The 13,604-nt window shown below is 46.2% G+C and overlaps 1 protein-coding gene across 8 annotated transcripts in view; it reads left to right on the forward strand.

Moving 5' to 3' along the window:
• Positions 1–1,539: 1,539 nt before the first annotated feature.
• The window catches only part of ZNF236 (zinc finger protein 236), a 69,071-nt gene continuing 57,006 nt past the window's right edge, over positions 1,540–13,604 (forward strand). For 7 of the 8 annotated variants that reach the window (XM_025273609.3, XM_044934749.2, XM_045164087.1 and 4 more), the window contains exons 1-3: positions 1,540–1,723; positions 11,195–11,337; positions 12,505–12,669. In XM_025273609.3, the coding sequence (XP_025129394.3) occupies positions 1,669–1,723; positions 11,195–11,337; positions 12,505–12,669 (363 nt within the window). In that variant the 5' untranslated portion in view covers positions 1,540–1,668. Of the gene's footprint in view, positions 1,724–5,405; positions 5,462–11,194; positions 11,338–12,504; positions 12,670–13,604 lie in introns of those variants that run through there. The other variant, XM_045164086.1, reaches the window with a different exon arrangement.

Below are 13,604 nucleotides of genomic sequence, written 5' to 3' on the forward strand. Positions count from 1 at the left end.
CTGAGTCTTCTCTCTTTCTTGACCCTATGGACTGTAGCCCACCAGGCTCCTCTGTTCTTGGGATTTCAAAAGCAAGACTACCAGAGCAGGTTGCCATTTCCTCCTCCAGAAGATCTTACTGACCCAGGGATAGACCATACCAAGAAGCTGAAAAACAGGAAATGTTAATAATTGCTAAATTCCATTTGGCGTTCACTTGCTAGCTGATGTTGGGAGGTTGAATAACCTGAGCTATTTTCAGGAGTGGGATGTATAACAAAGCACCTAACAGATACAATTAAGTTTTTTCGTTCTTTACCCTGTTGACTCCACATAGAAAACCCTTTTCTATCCTTTAGTACCCAACCATTTACTGTTTTAATTAAGAGGGTCTTTCCTATTTTTTTTTTTTTTACTAGGCCTGTGTCCTTGTCTTAAGGTTCCAAGTATTTTGGGAGACAGACTGTTTTGTTAAGTGTGGTATTCCCTCAAAAGGCCCTGCATGTAGTTGGTGGTCATTAGTTATGGCTTTGAATTAATTTTTCTGAGGATACTAAGATAATGTTAAGACTACTTTCTTTCGGCTTACTTGGCCTCACGTAACACTTAGCTGTCACCGTCCTGATAGGGTTTTGTGAAAATGTGGGCAACAACAAAAATAAAAGATCGACATATTTGGAACTGTACATTTTAGTGGCTTACACCAAAGGAACATCAATGACTTCTGGGTATGCCTTCCTGGACCCAAGATGGATGTTTTGGGTAAATTCGGGCTCCCAGGCTTTTTGCCCCTGTGGTTTGCATGTGGATGCTTTCAAGAGCCTTCTGAAACAACCTGGGAGATGAAGCGCTGCTTTCCTGGAACTAGAAAATGCAAATAAACACACAGGTCGGAGATCAAGCAAAAGGCACAGGCAGAAGCCATGGCTGGCTGGTTTCTTTTACCTGCCTCCACCTGAAAAGCTCCTTCTCACCACCTCTGCCCTTTAGAAGGGCACCTTTCCTACTCTGGCTTTCCGTGGTGGCTCAGACGATAAAGAATCCGCCAGCGATGCGGGAGACCTGGGTTCGATCCCTGGACCAGGAAGATCCCCTGGAGGAGGGCATGACAACTCTAGTATCCTTGCCTGGAGAATCCCACGGACAGAGAAGCCTGGCGGCCTACAGTCCAGGGAGCCGCAGAGTCGGACGCGACAGAGCGACCAACACACATTTTCCCCACTTACTTTACCGACGGCCGTACCAGCCGGGTGAACTCGGCTGCCCAGCACCTCGGGAGACCCGCCCGTCAGGCCGTCCGTCCGCCCGCCCGCGCCGACGCCCGGCGCCCGCTGCCCTCCGTCCGCCCAGGCCCGAGCGGCGGAACGCGCATGCGCAGGGCGCCGCTCCCCGCCCCCACCGCGCGCCCGCGCCCAACGCCCCTAGCGCGGCCCGCCGGGCCATGGAACCCGCTGAAGTTGGCGCGGGTCGAACTCTCCCGTCCGTTCGCTTGGGCGTCTTTCCGCCGTGAGGCCCGCGGGCGCTCGCCCGGGGCTCGGCGGCCGCCCGGGCCGCCCCGCCCGCCGCCCTCGCCCGACCGGGCGCGCGCCGCGCCTCCGCGGCCGGTCCCCGCGCGTGCGCGCTCCGCCGGGTGTATGTGTGTGAGTGTGTGTGCGGCCGAGGGGTGGGCCGCCGCCGCCGCCGCCGACGATGCCGCGGGGCCGCCCCCCGAAGCCCAAGGAGAGCAAGGCGCGCGGCGACACCGGTAAGCGGCCCCGGCCCGGCCGGCCGCGCTGTGCCGCTCCGCGCGAATATAGTCCCCGGATGCGGCGCGGGGGGCGCCGGGAGCGGGCCGGGCCGGGGGCGGCGGGGCGGGCTGGGGTCGGGGCCCAGGGCCTGGGGGGGACGCCCCTCGGCGTCAGGCGCCAGCCGCCGCCACCACCGCCGCTGCCCGACTGCCGGGCCGAAGGGCGCGGGCGGAATGATACCGGCGCGGCGCGGCCGGCCCCTCCGCCGGGCTGGGCCTACTTTCCTGGGCCGCGCGGGCGGGCGGCGGGGCCGGGGGCGAGGCGCGCGCCGCCGCCCTCCCCTCCCCCTCCCCCGTCATCCTCGCGCGCCCCCGCCCGCCCGGCCCGGCTCCCGCAGGTCGTGGGAGGCCTTTCGGAGGAGAAGGCGCCGGCCCCGCGGCGCCGGGCGGCCCCGGCGGCTGGGGGCCCGGTGCGGGGGACCCCGCTGACACGTGGGGCCGAGGCGGCGGGGCCGGCGCCCGGGGGTGCCGCCTTCCGGGTCCGCGCTGCCCGGGGACCTGGGCTTGAGGAGCGGGAGGACGGGGTTCTGGAAGCGCGGCCGAGCCGTGGGTCCCGCTGTGTCCGCCGCAGCCTCAGAGGCTGAGGGCAGGCCGGGCACACCCTCGGCCGGAGGCGGGCGCTCCCCCGGGCCGAGACCCGCGAGGCCGGCCCCCGCACAGGTGCGGGGCGGGTCCTGACCGGCCGGAGCTCGCGCGCGTGCCGGATGCAGTCAGGAAGGAGGTCTTCAGGACTTATTCTGTGCAGTTGATTGATTCTTGTTGTTGATAACGACTAATGCAGAAAACAAAGTGCAGTGTCTTTCAACTACATGGAAGGTTTAGGGTGGAGAAAAAAGACACAGTTTGCCTTGGGATAAGGCTGGGGCCTCTTGTTCAACAGTCCTTTCTGTCAAACTAGTGACATCACGCCCTGTTCACCTGGCATTTCAAGTCCCAAACTAAAAAAAGTAATTATCCTATTCTCCGAGACAGCCCATGGTTTGTAGCTTCTCCTCAGAAACGCGCTTTCAGTTGGCCTTCCTCTTCCCCCCTCTTCCAGGGTGACTCCTTGGCCCACTAGTTGTCGCCTTGGCTTCTGTGGGAGCCTTGACTGGTCTCTGCTTGTCCTGTCCTGTAAATCCATCCCTGTCAGCCCCAGGCAGCTCTCGAAAACGTAAATGAGATGGCCACATCCGGATTCAAACTACCCCAAGGGTCTCTCAACCCTTCAACTTAAGATCCCCTCCGGGCAGGACCCTCGTTGACTCGGCCTTTGTCCGGCTCTCCTTTCTCTGGCCTTGCACTCAGCCCTTTGTTCGTTGACGGTGCCGGTGTGTCTCCGCACCCCATTCTGAGCGCCCAACCCTGGCTCAGTCTTCGCGTCCTGTGCTTCAGCTTCCTAGGAGTAGCCTCCTCAGACCTTTCTGAAAGTTAACGGCGCCCCCGTCAGCCATTCTGTACCACAGTTGTTCTGAAACTGTGGTTCCCCGACCCCTGGGAGTTCTGGAGACACTTTTAGGGGTCTGCAAGGTAGATGTTTTCTTAGTAGCACTAAGACTGTTGGGCTTCTTCACTCGGTTATTATTTGCACTAATCATACACAGGCTGTTGGGGGCGAAACTGCTGACTCAGCAGTAGTCAAGGTGGAAGAGGCCTCATATTTTGAATTTCACTCAGAAACAACAGAGAATGCGGAGGCAGATGTGAGGAGCCTCCTGCCTTCTATTAAACCAGACATTGAAAAGCATTTACAAAAGTGAAAATTTCTTCCTGTTGTTTTTGAAGAGTATGTTTTTCATAAAAATATTTTTGTTAACGTAATACATTTATTTTTCAGTTTTAAAAGTTGTTGGTTTTAATTTCTAGTAGGGCAGCTGTCAATAGGTATAGCCCATATAAAGTTAGGATTTGATATTTAAGAATGTCCTGAAACGAAAAGATCTGGGGACCGTTGCACTAACAATTTACGATTTTAATGTTTTTCATGATCTGAAATTATTTTGTTTGTGTTTTGGTGTCACACATTATGAATTTTATTCTAAGAAAAACCTGGAAGGTAGGTGGGGATTTTTACAGATAGAGGAAATGAGGCTCAGAGAGGTTAAGTGTTGTGGAAGGTGCACCCAGCTGGTAAGTGTCAGAGTTGAGTTTGAATCTACATTTGAGTCCAAAGTGTGCAGTACATGGTTCTGCCATGATCAGTATAAAGCCCTGAATGTGCGTTAACTCATTTCTTCAAGAAAGTATTTTAAAGCACTTCTTGTCACAGGTGGGCACTGTGCTGAGGGCTAGGGGTGCAAGGGTTAACAACAGAGACAAGGTCCCTGCCTTGGCTCCCAGGACAGAGTATGTTCTCTGATGGCAGGAACACTTCATGGCAGCAGATGACAGCCACTGGAAGTCAGGCTTCCCATTCAAAGCGATGTCAGAGCTGAAACTTCCAAAAATGACCAGGAGGAGGCCTGCTCAAAAATGTTTTCTTTTTTGTTAAAATACAATTTGATAACAGTTTTAAAATATTGAACTGTAGCTAGTTTATGATGTTGTGTTAGGTTCGTGTGTACAGCAAAGTGATTATCATACACATTATTTTTCAAATTCCTTTCCATTATAGTTTATTACAAGATACTGGGTAGAGTTCTCTGTGCTATACAGTAGGTCTTTGTGGTTTATTTTATATATAGTAGTGTGTATATGTTAATCCCAAATTCCTAGTTTGTTTTCTATGTGAGTCTATTTCTGTTTTATAAATGAGTTCATTTGTATCTTTTTTTTTAGATTCCACATATAAATGATATCGTGATATTTGTCTTTTTCCAACTTACTTCACTTAGTATAATAATCTCTTGGTCCATCCATGTTGCTGCAGATGGCATTCTTTCATTCTTTTTTATGACTCAGTGATATTCCATTATATATGTATGTTTGTATATATATGGTGTATATATATATGTATATGTACCACATTTTCTTTATCCATTCCCCTGTTGATGTCCATCTGGCTATTGTAAATAGTGCTGCAGTGAAAACTGGGGTGCATATATCTTCTCAAATTGGAGTTTTCTTTGGATAAACATCCAGGAGTGGGATTGCAAGATCATATCGCAACTCTGTTTTAGTTATACTTTCTCCATAGTTTATATTCCCAAGTGTAAAAGGGTTGCCTTTTCTCTACACCCTCTCCAGCAATTGTAGACTTTTTGACGATGGTCATTCTGACTGGTATGAGGTGATAGCTCATCGTAGTTTTGATTTTCATTTCTCTGATCATTAACAGTATTGAACATCTCTACATGTGCCTGTTGGCCATCTGTATGTCTTCGGAGAAATTTCTGTTTATGTCTTCTGCCCATTTTTTGATTGAGTTTTTTGGGTTTTTTGTTTTGTTTTGTGTTTTTCCTGTATTAAACTGTATGAGCTGTTTGCATGCTTTGGAGATTAATTCCTTGTTGGTAGCATAAAAGTGTTTCTTAAAGTAATAATTAGCTTTAGGCTGTAAGTGGGCTTCCCTGGTGGCTCAGACAGTAAAGAATTGGCCTGCAGTGTGGGAGACCTGGATTTGATCCCTGGGTCGTGATGATCCCCTGGAGGAGGACATGGCAACCCACTACAGTATTCTTGCCTGGGGAATCCCATGGACAGAGGAGCCTGGTGGGCTACAGTCCATGGGGTCACAGAGAGTTGGATTCAGCTGAGCGACTAAGCACTGCACAGGCCGTAAGTAAAGAAGTAAGCCTCATCATCACTACATAGTCATTAAATTTTTCCCTCTTATCTCCTCCTGAGAGTTTTATAGCTTTAGTTCCTTAAATTGAAGTCTTTGATCCATGTCATGTTATTTTGTGTGTGGTGTGGACTGAGGGTCCACACACCTCCTTTACGTGTGCATGTCCATTTGTCCCCATAACATTTGTTGAAGAGGCTGTTCTTTCAGTGAATGGTCTTGGCCCCCATTTTGAAAATCAGTTAGTGATGGGTGGTGTGGGTTTATTTTTGGACTCTTTAATTCTGTTCCATTGGTCCTTACGTCTGTCTATGTGCTAGTACCTCATCTAAATTTCAAGTATACTATAAGACTTTGTAAAGTAAATACATAGCCAGGAAAATTGTGAGTTCTTGTTATGCTGCCTCACATCGCCTTACAAACTGCTGGTGGTATGCTTGTCATACGAAAACACTATCTCTGCACACTTTTAGGAAATATGTGGTTGCTAATCATTATTTCCTAATGCTGATTACTGCCTTGATTGAAAATGCTTGGCAGAGAACATTTAGGAGGTGGGGTAAAAAGGCATGAAGTACATACGTAGGTATCAGGTAGAATGGTGAAATGCAGAGATAACTGCTTTTAATTGTGATAATTTTCTGAAAATTATTCTTTAGGGGAACATCCAATCTTCCTATGCAGTGACTAAGATAGAGATCTTAGTTTTAAAGAGATTATGCCTAATTAAATATGAAGGCTACTTATTGTAGAAGGTAAGGGATAGTGTATACCAGCCCTGAATGCCTTTATCAGTCTGGAATATCACTGGTGCTTCGGAGCTCGAAGGTCACAGCCATTCCAGGGATTGCAATAGTAATGGCTGGCGGGTGTGGAGTCCTGGTTTTCTGGCCAGGGCAAGGGCTGGCAGACTTTTTCTGCAGGGCCATATGGTAAATGTTTTAGGCCTTGTGGGCGTTAAGGTCTCTATTGTAACTCAGAATTGCTGTTGCAGCCGGAAAGCTTCCACAGTCATACGTAAACCCACGAGTATGGCTGTGTTCTGTGAAGCTGAGTTTACCCGAAAGGCGAGACGCTGGTTAGTTGACCCCAGACTGGAAGGAAAGACAGGAATGCAAAGGAAAGTTGCTTATTCTCTCACTTTTCTTTGAGTAAACTTCATGTTGGTATATAACATACAGAGAAGAATGAAAATTATGTTCAATGAATTTTCACAACATGAGCTTTCTCATATAATCAGCACCCAGATTATATAGGTTATAATAATAATTCATATGATTATACATGTAATTTCTTAGATTAAGAAATGGGACTTTACAGCACTCTAGAAATCTCCATCTGATCAGTACCCCTGTAAGACTGACCACTGTCCTGGTATCGCACAACCTAAATTAGTCTTGCCCATTTGTCGAACTTTATTAGGTGAAGTCATTGGTAATATCTTCTCAGGTCTGACTTCTTTTGGTCAGTTTTCCAATGTCAGTCTTTGTCGCAGTATACAAAACTTTGAGCTGCTCCATATCCTCATCAGTCCTTGGTTTTGTCTGACTTTAATTTTAACCATCCTCTTGGACATGCGTTTCACCTTTTTGAAAGCTGTTTTTTGTTTCTCATATTTTGTAACTTGGATTTTACAGCAGCCCTGTGAGTGGGCCGCATGCAACCATGTGGTAGTTTGCAGAGACCCTCACTAGTGGTCGGCTGCCTCGAGACCGCTCTCATGACCCCCAGTCGGGCATTCTTTGCTGTTTGTTCCTGGCCTGTGCCCTGTGACCCATGCCTTCTGTGGACGCCGCTGTTGTTGGATCCTTACAGTAAAGAAGGCGTGCCCCGGGCAGGCACTGCTCATTGGAAATCGGGACTCGTCCCGGGCTGAGCTCTCGCAGTCCTGCACAGCGCTCTGTGGCCCTGCTTAGCGCTGCTGCAGCGCGGCCGTCAGCTGTCCATTTGCGGAGATGAAAAACAGAACAGCTGTATATGTCCAGAAACTAACTTTTTCCATTGTCATAGGGGCCGTTACACTCAGCAGGGCTGAATCCTCAGAAAAGCTCACTTGTGTTCAGACCCTGAGCCTAGAATTCGGTGTGTTAGCCGGAAGGCGAGGCCGTAGATAACTAGAGCTTTATTTTGCTATCATTTTAATGTTCTGTGGTTTTGTTAAATTTGAATAATGTACATGTATGTCTGAATGTACATCTACATGAATTTAAATCCGTTCTTTAGAAACAAAGTTTACAGGTGGGTCTGAGCTCCTGGGTCCACTTATACATGGATTGTTTTCAGTAGTAAATACTCCAGTATCATATATTCGTGGTTGGTGAATCCATGGATTCAGAGGAACCGTGGATATAGATGGCCACCTGTAAGTTACCTGGGTTTTCGCCTGTTGGAGGATCTGCAGCCCTGACCCCTGAGGTATTCAAGAGTCAACAGTATACATACAGAAGAAGAGCAGTTGGTGGATACCTGATAAGCTGGAAGGGTGTTAAAGCTAAGTTAGGTACGAGTGGAGGACGTGAATCAATGAGGCTAAAAGTGGAAATAGACAGACTGGTACTGGAAGCCTCAAACTAATGTGAAGAGACCAAAAAGTCATTAGCTTTGGTCTCATCTCCACGTGTTTAGCAAGTATTTATAAGGCACACATTATACACCAGGGCCTGTGCAAAGATTTGGAGAGGCAGTGATGAAGCAGAAAGGGTCCATGGGCACACACTTCAGAGTTTTACCTGAAAAAGCCCAAAGGAATGGTGACATAAATGGGCGAAGCCGTAGAAAATTGGAGAAAAGAAAGTAGAATTTTTTGTTTTTTTAAAGGAATCAGGAGGGAAAGAATGGTAGAGAGTAGCCAAGGTGGTAGCGGTTTGAAGTAGGGGTGATGACTGTCAGACTTCCCAGAGGCCTGTTGATGACTTCGTAGAGCATTGTGGTGTCAGAGGCTGACACGATGAGGGCGGCAGTTGATGGCTAAAGGGCTAGTTCTTAGAGGAATGTAGGGAAACATGGAAAAAGGGAAGTAGGGCAGGTGCCTGTTGAGAGCAGAAGATAGGGAGCTCAGCTCTATTTTGGGAAAATTCTTATTCAAAACAAAATAAAATCAGGTTAAAAGTTTGGGGCGAAGTTACTTTAGAAACTGAAAATGCCTCATCAGAATTTATGGGTAGCTGAGATTTTAAATGCGCAGTACCCAATAGTTTTAGTCAGGGGATGCAAATTTGAGTTAGATCCCGAGAACGCTATGAATGCAGTAGGCCTTGCTGGAACCTGGTGTCCCATCACAGGCATTTTGTGTAGAAGAGATGGACCTTGGTCCTTCAGGTTGGGGATGTGGACCACCTTTGCCGGAAAGATGAGCGGACCGGCCTGATATGTGGGCCTGTTCCAGGGAAGAGCAGCGTGTAAGCCAGCTCTCTGTCCCCTTTGTCACAAGCCAGGCCTGACTCTGGATAGTCATGGCATGGCACGATTATGGGGTGACGGGTAGGGTGTTGAGCAGCACAGATGCGTGTTAGAGAGACGGCCATGCTCCTGGATGGTTCTACGCGTCTGTCGCTGCAGCCGCAGGGAGCAGCGTCTTGTTCAGTGTGCAGGACTCTGACCCTCTGTTATTTGGGGTGGTGGAGAGACAGCTCTTTTCATGTGCTCTTTAGAGTCTCTGTTTACATAGAGTTACACTGATCTTCAAACTCCTCTCCAGGTTTTTCTCAAGGAAGTGAAGTGCTCAGTTTCTGATCTTCCTTGATCAGTTTTTGATTCCTTTTGCTAGAGCCTTGGAGGAGGCAGGTGAGCAGTTGAAGAGTGGGGGACGCGTCTGTGTGAGGGGAGCATCTGGGTACACTGCTTGGAATTTTAGAAAAGTCTTAATCCATAAGCAAAATGACATCATTTTTCAGTTTTAAATATACCTTTTTTTTTTGTCCCTTAGGGTTTTGTCTATCAATCGCAATCAATTTAATTCTCAATTTTAGATAGCATATTAAGTGTAGTTTGAACATAGAGGCTATGAAAACTGTTTTATTCTGTGTCCTGAAAGAGCATTTTAATTTTTCATTTTATAAATTAAGTTGAGGGGCTTTTTTAATACTGTTTTCAGCCTTTAGGTTAAAAGACTTGGCTCCTGAGTTCTTACGTTTGTCAACACGTATTTCACTCATGCTTTCAGTGTTTCTTCCCATAACAGACTTGTCCAAAGGAAACAGCATATTAATTAGTGTGGTCCCAGCAATCATTTGGACCTAAGGAGTCATAGAACATTTTGCTGTTAGTTTAGTGTAGAGATTTTGAGTGTATGGGCTTTGGATAGGATGTGGATAGAGTTAAGACTAAATAGAAGTTATGAATATCTTTCCCTTAGTCAATCCATTTTGCTTATGAATTAAGTTACAGTCTCTCGAATTAACGTTAGTATTTCTCGAAGCTAGAATTTGCTTTACTTGAGGATCTGCCAGAATTTTTGAAGCTGTTGTCCACCTTCTCCATCCGCTACTGCTCTGCCTCCAGCATTGATTCACTCCACCTCCCGCCTGTGGGAGTTTCACGGTTCTTGCTTTCAGGAAGATTTTGCTGTTTCCCGGGGGGACTGTTGGCCACGGCGGGAGCTCCAGGCTGTCTGCTCAGAATAGGGACGCAAAAGTCTAGAGAAAATACTTGAGTGCTGTGTTCACCACATAGGAGACTTTCCTGAGCTTCGTTGAGTCTTAAAGTTAACCCGTTACCCTACCTCCAAATTTCTAAATTCTACTATTGGGGTCAAGTTGGATATAGAGAGTTATATATAACATATTTCTGTCTCTGTATAGTTAATATGTATTATGTATTTGTACCCAACTTATAAGACTTAGAGTACTTACTCTCAAGATTTGAAGAGATTTAGGACATCTTTATTTCATGACATTCTTGGTAAATTTTTGTGATTGTTGCATGTTTATTCTTATTTGGCCTGTAATGCAGGAGACCCGGGTTTGATCTCTTGGTTGGGAAGTTCCCCTGGAGAAGGGAATGGCTACCCATTCCACTATTCTTTCCTGGGAAATCGCATGGACAGAGGAGCCTAATGGACTAAATCCACAGGGTTGCAAAGGGTTGGACACGACTAAGGGACTAAACACTTTAAATGTATAGCTAGTAACCTGAATGAGTTTATAGAAAGCATACAGTGGATACCTGAGGGTTGTCTGTAGCACTGCAATCCTTTAAAACCTTGTGAACAGCTGTGAGAGAGAACAAGAGTTCTTACCTCTTGACTTCATCCTGCTTTGCAGCAGCTTTCAGAGATAGATTGAATTAGTGAATTAGCTTTTATATTTCTACTAGCATTTTGTTTACTGAGTGATTTAAGAAACTGGATTATTGATGAACTCTCCCAGTGACTAAGAGAAGTGCCTCCTGATTTGTTGTGACTTAGAAACAGTATTGAGCTGGCAGGCAAGGTTAAGAAATAGGATGGCTTTTGTGTGTTGCTGAGTGGGCATCGAACCTCAGGAGTTGAGTGTCAGGTTTCTAAAAACCCTGGGCATAGTCATCTCTGTCTCAGTCATCACAGTGTGTCTCATTTCTAACGTAAAAACACGTCCTTTTAAGAAATTTAAGGTATCGTTAATTTCATCTGAAATTTCTCATAAATCTGACATAATGTGGTTTTGAAACAGTAACAGGATAATTTAGTTTCATTTATGTGCTGAGAATAACAATTGGTATTTATTGTTTATACTTATGCAATTTTGTAGATGGAGTTTTAACATTGAATGCGGAGAACACTAATTATGACTATCAAGTTCCAAACTTCCATAAATGTGAAATCTGTCTGCTATCTTTTCCAAAAGAGTCCCAGTTTCAACGCCACATGCGGGATCACGAGCGAAATGACAAGGTATGTATTTATAAAAAGGATGTCGGAAATGTGAGCGTTGAAACTGGAGGAACTGTCAAATCAGCATTCTTTCTTATTCCTACATTTTGTATTATGTAAATGAAGATTTTGATGTTTTGTTTTTAAGCTGTATTTCTAGCCATGGTTAGGTGATGAGAGAAAGTGAGAGCTTGTCTAGTGAATCTAATGAAATTATCTGTGAGTGGACAGAGAAATGATCTTAAAATATGACTTTCTTCAGTAGTTTCAATTTCCCACGTCTCGATGTGTTTTTCTCTGGCAGGCAGTGTTACCCTCAAGTGGCCTTGCATCTTAAGGAATCTGAGGTATTTTAGATCGTATTTCCGCAGGCAGCAACCCTCTGGTACACAGGGGTTGAACTTAAGTGCCTCTGGTGGGATGTGTCAGGGTGGTTGGAACGTGGCAGCTGAGCCCCTGTGAAGAGAGTGAGCGCCGAGCCCTCTGGGCTAGCGCCGCCTAAGCCAGTGAGTCTTCTGAGATGGGACTGGCGCCCGGGTGCTCTTTTCTGGAGGGCGGAGTGTGAGCAGCTCCAGCCTCCCTCTGGGCACGAGTGATGATGTTGTAGCTGTGACCATTGTTGCTAACACCAGAACCAACTGGGTGTTAACCTCCCAGGTGGAAAATCTGAAAATCCCGACCCATTAGGGTCTGTTTATTTCCAAGAGAAATACCAGTAATTTTCTTTCTACAAGTAAGTGGTAGAACACCTTCCATTTGGGGGAAATTCTAGGTGGGGCTAAGCAGCCATGTGACAATCCAGTGAGAGTTTTTATGATTACTTACTTTGTTTGAAGTGATTTTGTTTACAGCAATGGAGTTGTCATAAAAAGAAGGGGGAAAGTCCCACCCAATAAGTTGAAGTCTCACTTTTGCTTTCATAGAGGTTACTTTCTGGTACATTTATATGCAGCATTTCTCATTAGAAATAATTTTCTACGCAAATGTGATGTCTCTGTATACTGCTTTGAGAAATTCTGTAAGGAGCTTTCCTGTGTCCATTTTGGGTTTATTGACTTCAGGTCCAGAAGGACTTCAGAAATTGCTTCTAAAGCTTATCTGTGGATTATGGTGCTTGCTAATGTTTGAATGACATTTATTGTGGAAAGATTGTGTTTCAGTAGCTTTTCGACTTTTCTCTCCACCTAGCCACATCGATGCGACCAGTGCCCCCAAACCTTTAATGTTGAGTTCAACCTGACCCTTCACAAATGTACCCACAATGGGGAGGATCCTACTTGTCCCGTGTGTAACAAGAAATTCTCCAGAGTGGCTAGTCTCAAAGCACATGTTATGCTGCATGAAAAGGAAGAGGTAATTATTTCGGCCTATACTTTGTTCACTGATTTTTAAAATGCATCTCATCTTGGGTCAGGAGGTTTTTAGGTTTAAACTAGTTGGAAGAAGTCTTGCGTGAAGGTGTCACGGAGTCCATTATCAAGAAACTCACCTTGGCCAGTCTCCAGGTCCCTGATAAAGCATTTGTTTTCCGGTCATGTCAGAAGCTTAGGGCAAGACTTTTTAATGTGTGGTATACTCAGAGGATCAAAGTTCATCCACGGTGGCTGGCGGAGGAGACCCTCGTTTTCTCCTTAACAGAAGTTAACTTCTGTAGGATTTTGGGTGGCCAAAGGTAAACTTTCTGCCTCTGAAGATGGTAGAGTCTCCTTGCCTGGCTCCTGCATCCCCTGACACGTGGGCATTTGGGAGAAGAGAGGAAATTCGTGAAGACCCAAAGCAGTTTATGCCCCCAGTAGTAGTCCGAAAGGGGACGGTCTTGAGATGGGGTGCAGAATGGTGGGGGTGCGCGGCCCAGGTGCACAGAGCGGCCCGCCTGCTGCTGGCGTGGGTGGGCTCACGTGAAGTGTAAAACATCAGCCCCACATTGTTACCACAGACAGTCAGGAACATGTGAATTTAGAAAAGAGAAGATAGCAGTCATCTCTAGTTCAGCCACCCAGGGCTAATTACAGGTAACTATTTGGTATGGTTTTCTCCTGAGACAGAAAAACATAGAATATTTAATTGCACATGTAAAATCTGCATCCTGAAAACTGAGTTTGTACATCATGTATAGGTTTGTGTCTTCTTTTTACGTCTTTAATTTTTTATATGAAATAATTTCTTTTTAACTTTTAAAATCTTATTAATAAGTAATACATGTTCATTTTGGAAACAGTTGGAAACTGAAGATTAACAAAAGTAAAGGAACCAGTGGTCACACTAGTGGGAGAGATGCATGTGCAGTT

The sequence above is a fragment of the Bubalus bubalis genome, chromosome 22 (assembly GCF_019923935.1).
Source record: "Bubalus bubalis isolate 160015118507 breed Murrah chromosome 22, NDDB_SH_1, whole genome shotgun sequence".
In the NCBI taxonomy this organism is placed as follows: domain Eukaryota; kingdom Metazoa; phylum Chordata; class Mammalia; order Artiodactyla; family Bovidae; genus Bubalus; species Bubalus bubalis.